General features: G+C 36.9%; 1 protein-coding gene and 1 non-coding gene across 4 annotated transcripts; both read right to left on the bottom strand.

Annotated features, from left to right (window-relative positions):
* Positions 1-2,434: 2,434 nt before the first annotated feature.
* Positions 2,435-13,404, bottom strand: LOC105049780 (MICOS complex subunit MIC10). Of its 3 annotated transcripts, none has more exons than XM_010929529.4 (3): positions 13,112-13,401; positions 6,881-7,026; positions 2,435-2,665 (listed from the first exon to the last, which is right to left on the bottom strand). In XM_010929529.4, exons 1-3 carry the CDS (start codon positions 13,248-13,250, stop codon positions 2,660-2,662), a joined length of 291 nt encoding a protein of 96 aa, XP_010927831.2. In that variant the 5' UTR covers positions 13,251-13,401; the 3' UTR covers positions 2,435-2,659. The 3 variants fall into 3 exon arrangements, with proteins under 3 accessions (XP_010927831.2, XP_010927830.2, XP_073098450.1); XM_010929528.4 differs by having other exon boundaries at positions 2,435-2,674; positions 13,112-13,399; XM_073242349.1 differs by lacking the exon at positions 2,435-2,665 and having other exon boundaries at positions 3,206-7,026; positions 13,112-13,404.
* Positions 13,405-13,698: 294 nt separating this feature from the next.
* On the bottom strand, positions 13,699-13,780 carry TRNAS-AGA (transfer RNA serine (anticodon AGA)). The gene has a single exon. It is a non-coding gene; the product is annotated as a tRNA-Ser (tRNA).
* Between the last annotated feature and the right edge of the window lie 1,033 nt (positions 13,781-14,813).

Here is a 14,813-nt window from a genome sequence, read left to right as displayed (position 1 = left end):
CACTAACCTTTTTTAGAGAGAGAATCAATCAAGAGAGAGAATATTTTAGAGAGAGAAAATTCTAGAGAGAGAAAATTCTAGAGAGAGAAAACTCATCTTGAATTCTTCAGACAATATGATTTAACAAATTCTGATCGATCAGATCAAATCATGCTAAAATTATCATGTGGATAATTAAATAAGATCATGAGAAATAAAATCTAAAAATACCTGATCTGATCAAAGTGGATGTCGGTGTATCGTCCGACAATCACAGATCAAAAATCCATTACGAGAATCATTTAAATTCATCATCATTCTTCTCAAAATTCTAAAAATCTTAGGAGAGAGAAATAATCTAGAGAGAGGATTCTAGAGAGAGAAAATAGAGAGAAAATTCAATTTTAGAGAGAGAAAAATACTAATTCAAGCTGAAGAGAGAGAGGTAAAGAGAGAAACTCTCTTTCTCATATTTTATTATTTATCTCATTATTTATTAATTAATTTTATTTTTCTCTTTCTTCTTTTCTTTCTTTCTCTCTTTTTTTTTTCTTTTTCTTCATGGAAGAGAGAGAGAGAAAATCCTATTTATTATTATTATATTATTTTATATTATTTTTTTTCTTTCTTTTTTTTTCTTCTTTTTCTTTTTTTTTTTCTTTTCTTTTCCTTCTTCTTTTCTTTTTCTTTTTCTTTTCCTTCTTCTTCTTCTTCTTCTTCTTCTTTTCTTCTTCTCCCGTGGGCTTCTTTTGGGCTGAAACAGGGGACCTTAAGGTCCCCTCGTTGGGCGGCCGCCGGCGGCGTGGTCGGCGTGAGACTGCCGTCGGCAGGAGGAGAGGTGATCCGCGGTAAGAGGAGGCCAAACCGGTGGTCGACAGTGACCACCGGCGACAGAAAAACGGCAAAAAAAGAAGATTTTTCCGCAATAAAATCCGGCGACTTCGGTCGCCGGCGAGCGTGCACATCGGCACGGGAAGGAAGGAGGAGGAGAGAGGAAGGGGAGGAAGCTTACCTCCGACTCCGGCGAGGTTTTTCCGGCGAGAAATTGGACGGCACAGCGACGGGTCTCCGTGAGGAATCTCCGGCGATTGCCGCCGTTTGAGCTTAGGATTTTCGGTGGAAAGGAGAGAGCAGGGATCTCCTCCTTAAATAGGACCGGAGGGAGATCGTTTCCGACTCCGATTGGGAGCCGGTGAGAGGAGGAAGAAGACTCCGTTCGGGAGTCTTCTCCCCTATTTTCCTTCTTTTTTTTTTTTTTTTTTTTTTTTTGGGCTTTGGATTCGTTGCTTGGGCCAGGCCTCACATAACTAAACCAAGACCCAACGCAGCTCAAATCGCACATAACAGAGTCCAAAGGCTGAGCTATAGGAAAATCGGATGCACAAGCTGACCCAGCAGCAACTAAAGCTGCTTCTTGAGACGTGGCTTCCCAAGTGCCACGTTTAACACATGCTTGTGCAAAAGCAAGGTAGGGACCCCGTTTGTGCAAAGGCGCACATTAAAAGTCCAAGGCAGTGCAAACTTGAGTGCCTGTATCACCACAACTAAGCTCACCTGCACCAAAAATCCAGTTGGTCTTTTAACTGTTGAATCACTGGGATTACTTATCTCACCTTTTTTTTTTCTTTCTTTATTTTTATTTTTTATTTGCGTAATCATCTGTAACAATGGACAAAGGATAACCCTCAGCAATTCATGGTACGAGATCCTCCACTGGGGTTGATCCACAAAGTTAATCACCAAGTTCAAGAATTTGGCTACCTCCAATGAACAATAACCTATGCGCTCCAGAATTTGGCTACCTTCAATGGATGATAACCTGTACGCTAGCAAAAGAATTTTCATGAGATATTCAGAACTGTCAAAATGGACCAAGACCTATGAGCCAACACATTTGATCCTAAAAATGGATCGAATTGGATTAAAAAATTTTAACCTATTTGTGAAAATAAAATTTTTGACCCGAACCCTATAGTTCATGGACTAAACCGAATTAAGACCGAGTCAGTCCATGGACCAACCCATACCCGATCACGCGAATAAACAATCACTTGATTAAAAATTTAATTTTTGTTTGATCTTGAAAACCTATTGCTGTTTAACTTCTTATTACTCATTGAATGCTAAATTTTAATTTTTACCGTAAAGACACCAGAATAAAGAGAGAAAAAAAAGAAAAAAAAAAGTGAACTGACTTGGCCCTAACCGACAGCCCACATAGACTAGAACCGGATTAGATTTTTATGGCTCATTTTACAAGTGGACCAAGCCCGGCACATAAAATCACAGCTCACATGGGCTAGAGCCAGACCAGGTCGGGCCGGCCCATTTTAACAGCCGTAGATATTCTCATCAGAAAATTGATTGAAGAAATGTTTTTCCTTTCCTTAAAGAAAAAGGTTGTAGAGGTCTGACGATTTAGCATAAATGTTCGAACTATTGCCGCAGTGACACATACCAGATTACATGGGAGACATTTATTATCTGCTCTCCAGAATCAACCAACGCCACAATTGTTACAGTATTCTTGTCGAATTGGCAAAATCAGTATTACATGTATTGGAACCATAGAAAAATGCCGCAGATACATGGGAGAAAGAAAGCAACATCAAGCCCTTCAATTCAAGTAATCCCAATAAATATCCCCAACCTAATTGTTCCAGCATTCCATTGGCATCCTTCACTTCTGTTCCTCCTAGGACAAAGGGCAATCAGATAAATCACATGCTGAAATTTATCCAATTCACAGGGTTTATAAACTTATAAATTCACAGAAATACATGGTTTAATTTGTGAACAAATGAACAGAAATGAAAAATGGCAGACTGAAGAAAAGTTGACATCTGCATTTTCTAAGTTTGTCAAGGTTATCAGTGATCATAGTGTGCAAGAGTCATACCATACCAAGGGAAGCTGCTACACTCATGGGCAGGCAAAAAATAAATAATGCATACTGCATTTAAGAAGAAACTAACTCAATGTTTATTTGATAATAAAGAACAATAAAAGCAAGCAATCATGTATTGGAGTACTCCATGATATTTTGGTCCGCTTATCTAACCTCCAAAAGCCTAGCTCACTCCCATCCAAATCATTTATGTGTCAGCCCATAATAACAGAGCTACCTTCCTCAAGGTGTACAGGAATTAAATATTTGTTAACTAACCAGCTGAACCAAATAACAATGAGCTCGTTTTTTTTTTTTTTTTTCACCTGCCTCCAAAGATTCCATCTCACCAAGTGAGCAGTCGGAAAGACAGGATAGCTCTCATGCATTGTCATCTGCGAAACAATTTGGTTAAACCAACATAAACAAATCTCATCCCTTATTCTAGGTTACCTTGTTTTGATGTTCCAATTCATTGAAATCCAACTATACCAAGCAATAGCTGTTATAGGCACCAGCCTAGGCACCTGTGAGAGTGCCAAGTCGCCCAACCTAAACCCAACTTGCCCAGTCGAGGCCTGTCTGAACAGCCTGCCACCTCACGCTCACCTGGCTTTTTTTGATGCCAGATGGGCATTGGGTTCATGATGTTTGACTTAGCCCAACCTGGCAAGTCAGTATCCACATATATGTCAAGATTTTTATGAAGTTTGGCTTATTGCTGCGTCATTGAAAATGGATTAATGACCTCTTCTGTGATCCATAATTTATAGTGCCAACCTGAGGATGCACTACATCGTTTTCCTTTTTAGCTCCTTGACATCCCATAACACAAGCCATACCTACAGTTGGTGTGGCTGTGGTTTCTTCATCAATGTATTATTTGCAAACTTCAAATTATCTAAGATGTTTGCATCTGCCAGAATCTTATTATTCATGGAAGTTGACCATGGAAAACTCCAGCAACACCACCATCTTAGTCAACAATAATTTGCTCGTATGGTTACTTTATCTTCAGTATTTGAGACTTCTCAAGGACCATAAATTTGTTTCATATTTTGACAGCCAGATACATCTATGTTCTTGATAGCCCATTCTGCAAATAATTAGCTTCTTATTTTGCGAGGAGAGACTTGGACATATGGCTACACAAGCATTCCGGAGATGAGGCCAACAGAAATCTTGTAAGTTCATAACTCTATATAGTTTGAGGACCAAAAACCACTCAAATAGCAAAGCTCTAAACACTACAGATACATCCATTTATACTAGCTTTCATTTATCTATTGAACCTTTCATATATACCAAGTGATCTAAATCTCAGGTATGAATTAGTAATAATGAAGGGGCATTCACTATAAAACTATAAAATAATTGATTTCCAACCAAAGATTGTTTATCTTGATGGGGAAAAAAGGAAGAATTACGACCATTTCTAAAGAAAAACATTTAAATTAAGCCTTTAAATGCAGAAGCTAACATTACGGTTCACTAGGACAATTCCAGTATCAAAAGTTACAAAAAATCCGTCAATCCTAGTAAGAAGTAAATGCTGTGGAAGATAAGAAGCCCAAAATGTTGGGCTGGTCAATTGTTTGTTAACATGTACCCAAATGAAACGATCATACAAGAATAATCGACACAAAAAGAGTAAAACAACTGTGGTCTTTAAGAGAAAATGTTGAACAGCAATCTAATGATTGCACCTTGAAGAAAAAAATGACATAATATATTTCATACGAAAACATAGCTTCCTCTTCTGTCTGTTATTTTTTCAAAAAAATTAAATGTATTTAATCATTCTGGTGAATTTCAACCGTGACTGCTACTTGGAACTCAACTTTATCAAACACAACAGTCACAAAGGAACAAGGTATATGGCAAGGCCTCTGTAAATGATCAAACAAATGCATGCAAGATGAATGCAGTATGCATTAAATTATTCATATTTAGATTGAGCAGCTTTAACCTAGAAAAGTACTTAGTGGTTGGGGACAATATAACAAGATTGGCTAATCATTCAGATTCTATATCAGGTGATAATATACCTATAGAAGAATTGACCAAGTTGGTAACTTTCTTCCTTTTGATAGCACCAGTATTTAAGAAGAATCATGCAACTAGACTATGAGGACCTTTGTGGCATGTATTTAGTCCCCACACCAGCAATGCACTAGATGGATCTTCAATACTTGTACAGAGCCAAAAGACCTAATAATACCTTCCAGCTAGCCCTTTTAGCTGAAATCTTGAGTTGTGACAAATAGTATCAAAATGGCCCCAGCCCATCACCTATGTGGACTAGGGGACATTACAACATGAGCCTATTTGGCTTGACCACGAGCAAACAATGGTGTACTTGTGATTGGATTTGAATAGATTTAGACCCTTAGCATGATAAAGATACCAAGGCTTAAACAAAGGGAAGTACGTGAAGATCCTCACAGGCATGCATTTAGTCCCACATCAGCTATGCAATAGATAGATCTTGGATACTTATAAAGGGCCAAAAAACCCAAGTATACCTTCCAGCTAGCCTTTTTGGTTTAGGTCTTGGGTTATTACATAGACCATACACCATTTAGACACCTATTTTCACTTTACAAATTTCTCCATGAATTCTGGAGCACTATTTTTAATGAACTACTACATATATAAAGAATTCATGGTACAATACGAATACAAATATGGATATACCAAAACATGAATCATGGTTTACAGCTTCAGTGAGCTTTTTTTTTAAAAAAAAAAAAAGAAAATTTGTTCACTTTCCACTAAAAATAATAATCGATACATCTCTAGTATATTTTCCTAAATTAATAAAACCTACCATGGTGTCCAATATCTTTAGCATACCACACAACTTAGAGAGTTTGACAGAAAAACAACAACCACACAACCGCTAAATCTCTTAAGTATTCAAAAGAACTAATACTCTGTCGTAGAAAACTCTAACCTTGGTCTGAAAGCATTTCTTAGAACATGTAGCTGAATGAAGAGAAGTTGCACATGATAGAACAAGAGATTGTAAAAAGTGAAATTCATGTTCTTAGAACACAGAACCAGGGGCAGCCTTAATCTATAATCAATCATATCAACAACTATGTAATCAAATATACAGCATTCAAACCAATGGTGTTCAGGAAAAAAACATCTAGAGACAAAAATCCTGATTTTGAATACTAACCAAAAAAAAAAATCTGCCAAAATTCCAAAATATAAATATATATAACAATTAAAGAATACATACACCCCTCCTATGGTTACTCCTATGATGACAAACATATACCTTTCTTCTCAAAATACTCTCATAATATTTTTACTTTCAACAGATCAGATGCCTTATAACCATTTTATTCCCCACTTCCTAGAACAGCAATAGATATTAATTGAAAGAAAGTGTCTACGACTTCCTTTTCTGTCTGCATTCTGAAAGGATGCAGGATCTATCTGCCCAAGGGCCATTCCCTTTTTCCCTTATGAGTCTCAAATCTAGGGGCCTTGAGATCTCCACTCTTAATGCAATCCTTACTCTATCAGACTAAGATTACCTAGATTTCAAAATATTGGCAGTTGTAGCTGCTGTTGTAATCACAAATAACAAAAGAAAAAAGTACCATGGTTGTCTACATCACTCTTTATGGTAAACTTCAGAATTTCTAATTTAATAATAAATATGTTAATTGAAAACACATGCACCATAACTATTATCTAGTAAATGTCCCAAAAACAGTAGTATCGTAAATAATTTGTGATTAAGTTGTTAAACTGACTTATAATTGTAAAATTATTAATCAACTACCATGCCTGAGAATAATCAGGAAAAACATTTGACCTGAAAAAATTCAAGAACTTAATAACTCTGATAATAATGTTACTGTGTAATAGCGACAACTATGAACAGATTATTCTCTTCTTTCTACAAAGAAAGCTTAAAAAAGGTATAGAAATAGTGAAGTAGATATGGCATTAAATTAAGCATTTACTGAGAACGAGAACGAAAAAATAACTAACTTGTGCAGAACCAGAAGGCCCAGCTGAAACATTTGGAGACAACTTTGGAGGTGAACCATCAAATATGTAAGAAGATTCAGTATATGCTGCTCCAATTCCCACTCCAGCACCAAAAGCTACAGATGCCCATCGAGTTGTTGGACTCCCTAAGTGAACAATAAAAGTAAGACCTACATGATTTAATTAAATCAAAATGCCCACAAAGAGAATAATATATGGAAGACAACTAATTATTCAAAAAATACAAGGAGTGCCTACTTAAATTTTACAAAAGCGGCCTGAAGGTCAATAAGCCATAAAATGTTAATGTTAGGTGATCAAATACATTAACTTGTGGCTTCAATTCTGGGATAGAAGCCTTCTAGGTTATCTCTTCAAGCAAAATAACCATTCCATTTCCAAGATAATCGAACACAATTGAGATTCTCCAAAAGAAGGACTTCTCCAAGTCAGAAGTCAAAGATATTATGGGTCAGTTCAGTTCTCATCTTTTATGGAAAGTTCGTGATTGATTGTTTAATTCAAGAAAAGAGTTTGTATTGTCTTTAACATTACCACGCATGTTACTCTTAAGAATTCATCCAAGGTTTTGAGCCTCCATAATTGAGGTGCACTTGTATCTTTAGTCCTAATAAAATTGAATCAATCCATGTCATTTTTTTCCTTCCCTTCTGTTTGGGAATTTTGACATTGATGGGGTCAGGTCAAGTCAGGATTAGTTCAGTCAGGTCAGCAAACTATAGGTTGTCCAGTTGGCTCCTAGAAGATGACCAATGGTTGAGCCAGGTCAAGTAGTCTTGACTCATTGATGGATTGGGTTGAGTTTAGCTTGCAAGCAAATTTGTTTTAACTTGTTCCAAACCAGATCCGCGTCATTTCATTTCCATCTTTCATTACATGGATTTTTAGGTTCAGACTTAATAGCTTTTTCCTTTGTCGATCTCCATTTATGTTCCCCTCAGCATATAGGTTATTGTTGTAATATTTGTAATGTTTCTCTCTTTCCGTTAACATATTTAATTTTACAAAATATATCACAAGAAAAGTAACCAAGAAAAATTGATGTATCTCACGATAAGCCTTCAACAAATAGAAACATGGCAACTTGTTGTATTTATCCTTTTAAATCTATTCCGAGAAATCCCAACCAGAGGAGGGGTGGGGGGCAATAAGGGTAGGTTTCCAAACCAATATACACAAAATCAAATCTGAAGTGAATAAGGTGATTTTTTCCTTCCATATTTATGTTTTCAGATCACATCAACATATCTTAATTCATCATCCATTTTTGGTTTGTATTAAATCCACTGCATGTTATATTGATATCCTTGCATCTATGACCTGGCTAGTTACCTGAAAATGTTAACAATTTGTTCCAAACCAATTTTTACAGAATTGACCTCCCATACACTCATCATAGCAGAGAGCAAATACACACATTATAAAAATGGCAAACTGGTAAATATTTGTACTCCGGTGGCTCTGATCTTTTTCTTTTTTTTTTTCCCCTAAGCATTACCAATCACTAATTAATATCACAATAAGAAGAGGCAAAAAAATATATAGATGACTCCAAGATCCTCAGTCTCAGCATCAGGTAATATTATCGATTCGGTATGGTATGCACCCTACCATGGGTGCAATCAAGCCGAGCTAAGTCGAGTAGTTGGAAGCTCAATCTCAACTCGACTCAAAATACTAGGGCTCGAAACTCGATTCGAAATCGATCAAGCTTTAATATCCCAAGCTCGAGCTCAGCTCGATGAAAAATAGACAAAACTCGAAATTGACTCGAATATCAACCGAGCCATACTCGAGTTCAAATTCGAGCTTGAAATCAAATTTTAACCCTACTAATAATATATGTATTGATATATATTATAAATAAAAATATTATTATTAAATATATATATATATATATAAACTCGAGTAAGCTCGTGAGCTTTCAAGCCGAGTATTCTGCTACTCGAGCTCAACTTGAGCTCGATTAGCTTGCAAGCAGCTCAACTCGTTTGCATTGAGCTCGAATAGCTTGCAAACAGTTCGACTCGTTTACACCCCTACACCCCATACTAAAATAACTCCCAATCACTTTTTCTCACTCCTTATCACAATGTTGCTCAAAATTGAGCTATATGGGTTGGTGTCAAGCAAAATCAGGTGGTTTTGCTTGGTTCGAACTAGTTTGGACTGATACTAACTGGTTCTTGTACCGAACCAGCAAGCCAACTCAATTCCACACCATTTTGGCACAGTACATCTCGAACCAAGCAGTTCAGGTCGATTTTGCAATTCTTGGGTGAGTCCATCAATGGTAAGTTTTAAGAATATGAACAAGGATGGATCAAGGCAACAACAAACATCCATAATATAATGTGAAAGCTTGGGTTTCGAATCCACCCCAAGCATTATTCTACTTTCTTTTTCATTTCCAAAAATGCCCCTACACATACCCTCTTTTTTGATGAGGGAGTACCACTCCTTGCAACTCTAGCCCCCCCCCCCCAAACCCTTGGTGCAGTCAACTCACATGCATTGTACATTTAAGAAAATAAAAAAAAAAAGAAGGAAAACAAGGATTTGAGCTACAAAGCCCCTACACTTCTCCCACCAAAAGGAACAATTGAACATGAACTTTAACCATCTATATTTGTGTAATAATATTAGTTGGTATATTGACAAAAACTAGCCCAAGTCAAATATATTTGTCTCTACATTCGTTTTGAAATAATTATAATATATTTACAGATCCTACTTGACCTATCCAACTTTGATCAAACTTCTGGTTGTCGGAGATTATACAAAGCAAGCAGGGGCCAATGGGTTCTTGATGGTAAAGTCATGTCATCCATGCTTAAAGTGACCTTAGTTACTCAACATACAAGTCGTTTTATTGAAAATTGATAATCCCTTAGAATGTCATACTTCTCTCAGATTTTTGTCTTAGAGAAAATAATCATTTATACATGATGATAACCTGCTTTGAAAGGAGTGGACTCAGTGATAATTGTGCAAAGTGTAAAGAAGTGGATAAAACCAATTTATATGTTATCCTAAACAGTACATACAACACATGAATTCTGAATCTGACTTTTCTCATTTCAACAAACAAAGGGTAAGACAAGATAACCCTTATGGCTTATCCTTGTGAAGAATATAACTGACTAAAGGAAGGACGGAAACATGAGTTGCCTTTCCTTTAGCTATCAGCAGTCAATGTAGGAAAAATGAAAACAGAAAAGATTTTTTAAAAAATTGCCTTTGGAGGACAAATTGTAAGCAAAGTGGTGGTTTTTGGACCTCCAACTATATAGCAAGCCATGTGTTTGTGAATTGCCTTTCCTTTAGCTATCAGCAGTCAATGTAGGAAAAATGAAAACAGAAAAGATTTTTTCTTTTAAAGGATACCCTTGGAGTACAAATGGAAAGCAAAGTGGTGGTTTTTTGACCTCCAACTACATAGCAAGTTATGAGTCTGTGCAATGAATCCATCGATGACAAACACGAGAGTGGATTTCATTTTAATTCTGTGGTAATCATGCATACTAATTTTTCTTGCAATTGATGAAAAAAAGCTTTTTTTAATGAGGAAAGTAAAGAAAGAGTAGATACAGAATAATATCCACTTAAAAAGCAGATAGATAATTCAAAGCCATGACAAGATTAAAAAAAGGGTCATTCCACGCATGAGAAACACATGAAAAGAACTTAGTTCCCATGGAATATTATCCTGCAAGCAGAATCCTCTAGAAGAAGACGGTTGAATATGGTCTTGCTTGCCCACTAAAAAATCACGCTCAAAATTTTTGTTATGCTGCTTGTAAATAAGCCATCAAGGAGTGTCCTCACATTCAATACTAGTTCTTATTTGATATACAAAATTATGAATTACCTTAAACCCAATAAAATGTGAAATGTTCGAAAATACATTTCTTTCAATGAAAAAACAAGTGCCAGCAACTATATAAAAGAAGCATTATGATATGTATCATCTAAATCATCAATTGCAATGCCAATTATGATCTAAGGGATAAAAACTCGAAATTAAAGGCTTCTGCATCCTCCTTATCATGTGATGACCATTGCTAATCCTTACAATTGTCACAACAAAGCTACCTTATTATTCAGTTACCATACCAATATCCCTTCCATTCATTTGTTGCTACAAAAACCTACCAAACCACCATGTGACCCTACCTGCTGCCCTCTCCAGTTGCTTATCTCATTATGTCCACAGCGACCACAACCAATCTGTTCCACTCCTTTCATCGACCCCTCCTTTGCTAGAATGGATGGTAGCAAACATGAGGGAATGAGGAGCTTACGAGAATGGTTGATTGGTAATGAATTGTGTAGTACTGGTGGTCATCATGATGTGACCCAAGAAAGCCTTCCCAGAGTAGCCAAATCCACATCTAACGTGTATTACATACCCATTCATGCTGAATTTTTAATGCCAATAACCACTTATTTTTAAAAAATAGTAGGTATTTTATACAATGAGGATGTGGCTCACATACTTCCCAGATGTCCCCGACTACTTTTAGGGGCCTATAGATCAAATGGAGTTGGATAGGTTATATCTAGATTCACCATCCATTAAGAAAAATAAACCCATATGCACTTTATTGATATATGCCTTTAACACATGCATGCACGAGAGAGAGAGAGAGAGATGAACTTTTTTATTTAAAAACCAAAAATAAAAAAAGTGTCATCTATAATGTAGCCATATGTTGATCTTTATTTATGGACATATCCTTGCCACATATAGAGTTCTAGACTCCATCTAACTTTTGCGAAGACTTGCTGTGTCAGTGTATCCATGCAATGCTGTACCTTATATCTCATATTCTTGTTCATGTTTCACGGCCACCAAGAGTTAGGCAGGATGAAAGATGGAAGGATAGGAAAGAGAAAAGGATGAAGAAGAGCGAAAAGACAAGGCCCAAATTTACATGCAATTAAAATCGAGCAATCATGTGTAAAGCAAACTTGATCTCTTTATATTTTAGATATATGACAAACACATGGGAGTGATAAACTTCTTAGCATGTGAATAGCATAAATTTATATACAAGAATACATACATACATGTTTATATGTATATTTATGCACGAAAATCTGATTTAAAACTATACTTATGAGGGCAAGGATAGATACACTTAAAAACAGTTCCGCTTCCAAAATATTCTTACTGCTGCATGAAATTAATTATGACCGAAATTGCGCAACAAAAAAAGGAACTTCATGGTGGAGAAATAAGTCAGGCATTGTTGGAAATACAACATAAATCATAAATCCAGATAGAAAATAGTTACACTAGTAGTACATAATGTAACAAGTTTGTATATTTTGGGTAATACATCCTGTTTTCCATAAAACATGTGAAGATTAGAGACAACTTGGTTTCCACCAATTAACCCCTAAACAAACAAAGGAGACATGAAAAAGAAATGGGCATTTCATCATTCTTGAAACTTCCAATTGTTTAATGCCAGTACCTGTCTCTAAGGAAAGTTCTTCTAAGTCGCTCAGATGTCCTATATCAATCACCGGTAACAAACCATAAACACAATATATCTTAGAAAGTACATGATGAAGGGTTTCCATCATCTGAAATGTCACAGTGATCTATGATTTATTGGCTTAATGCACGAGGACGACAGCAAATATGATTAGAGAGTTGTCCAGCCTTCTTACAATCACAATCCAACTTGTGAATCTGTACAAAAGACATAACTAGGGGATGGAACAGTTCGATAAGAGCCTTTATCTCGCCAAGAAAATACTGACACAGAAGACAATATACTTCTCAGGAGAGCTGCAATCCCCGCTTACAATAATCACATTCTTTCAAAACTCGCACTTCAAATAACAATATACCAATTTCGATTATGTCGTACCCCATCACCCAACTCCCCCGGTGTCTATTCCCCCACAAGAAGAAGATAAAAACGATACAGAACCACAAAAGTACACAAACCTTCACTACCAAATAGTCAAACAGGAAAACTACACACATAAATCCAAAGAAAATCTCACCATGTCCATGTAAACAAAAAAGAGTAGGAAACGGATCGGGAAAATAAAAGGAGCAAAGCAACAAACAGCTGACGAAAAGAAGAAAAAACAAAACAAAAAAAAAATCCGAAATTTCCCCCCAGGAATCCATCAATAAGCATCAAAATAGATCGCAAGGGTGAAGAAACAAAAACAGGGAGGACTCACGGAAGAGGAGGAGTCCGGTGAAGGCGCCGGCGAGGGAGGAGTAGAAGAAGCGGCGGATAGTGAGATCGAGGCAGGCGTCCCACTTGGCATCGAGGTCATAGCGAGGAGGAATCACGTTGTGCTTCTTTTCTTCCGCCATGACGGACGGATTACTATGAGACCTTCGTTCGAGCTTCCGCGTTCGGCCTTTTATTCTTCCTTTCGGCCGCTTTCCTCTCCTAGTTCCCTGCTTTGCCTGGCCTCCTCGCCTGCGGGGAGGCGGAAATAGGGCTCACGAAGAAAAGTGGTGTGAGTTTTAGCACACGGTAAGTTTTGTGTCGTCAGCCCGTACGATTTTGATGCCCATCCATGGAAACCAAACCCTTCGATCAGTGCCGCCTCAAAATTTATCTTAAAAAAAGAATTTTATGGAAATAATAAAATCATCGTGAAGCTCGTACGACATTTGATGCCCATCCACGGAAACCAAACCCTTCGATCAGTGTCGCCTCAAAATTTATGTTAAAAAAAGAATTTTAAGGAAATAATAAAATCAAGTCGCCTCAATTTTTTTTTATTGAAAAAGATAAAAGAATATCATATCATCTCGTCGACAGCAGGATTCGAACCTGCGCAGGCAAAGCCCAACAGATTTCTAGTCTGTCTCCTTAACCACTCGGACATATCGACAGGTGTTACACTCCAAATCAAATTAGTATTCAAAAATCGGAAAACAATGCTGATCTATAAATGTGTCAGTGAAACTAGGTTTTTATTATTTGGGTTCGCCACAATACAGCAAAAAATTTATATGTTATTTGGATTAGCCATAATGCAGTAGATTTATGAAATATATACTTCATATTTCAAAAATCTCATGAGTCACTTTTACCAAAAAAACAACTCATAAGCCATTAAAATCTCAATCATGGTACCATCGACGTTCGGCACTACCAAATAATTCACGAAGTACCAACACTAGCACCACTTATACAAGAATCAATACTGCAATCTCTATAAATATATGGTTTATGCTACCTATTCCAAATGAATCAATCATCTCATTACTCCAATTATTAAGATGTCTACTAGACTTTTTGACCTTGGATGGTTAGTGGAAAGAGTTCTCGACAATAATCCAATAATCAACCCCCGACTACAAAGGTCATGCGGCATTACACAGATGACTTGAGCATACACAAGTGGTTTGAAGCTACTTTATTGAATCGATTGAGAGGAACTTGAATCGACAAAAACATCGATAACCTACTGACTAGGAGCTTAGAATCCTATCGACCTACTAGCCATAATAACTATAATCGATAACTCGAGATACTAGAGGCAGGCGGAGCCACATTTAGAGTTAGGAGTTCAATTGAATCTCCAACCTTTGATGCAAATTACAGCACCCACCCAACTCCCAAGGCCCTGTAGGTATTAAACATAAGTGGGGGGAGTGACGTTTAGAGTTGGGGGTTCAATTGAACCTCTAATTTTGATACAAATTACAGCACTTACCCAAGCCTCTATAGTTTAATACGTAACTTAACCCAAAGTTTCTATGGGACCAAGCGGCAGCCCCCTCTTGTAGCCTTTAAACCTGTGCCAGCAGCCCCCTCTTTCTAGATGTTTCCCTTTCCCAGCCGCATGTCCGTGATCTCTTTTTTTTCCTTTCATAGCTGCACATCCGCGGAACAACGATTGTTCATCTCCATATCGCCAA

Source organism: Elaeis guineensis, chromosome 8 (assembly GCF_000442705.2).
Source record: "Elaeis guineensis isolate ETL-2024a chromosome 8, EG11, whole genome shotgun sequence".
NCBI classification, from domain to species: domain Eukaryota; kingdom Viridiplantae; phylum Streptophyta; class Magnoliopsida; order Arecales; family Arecaceae; genus Elaeis; species Elaeis guineensis.
The sequence above is the reverse complement of the archived record's forward strand: the minus strand, read 5'-3'. Positions and strand labels throughout refer to the sequence as shown.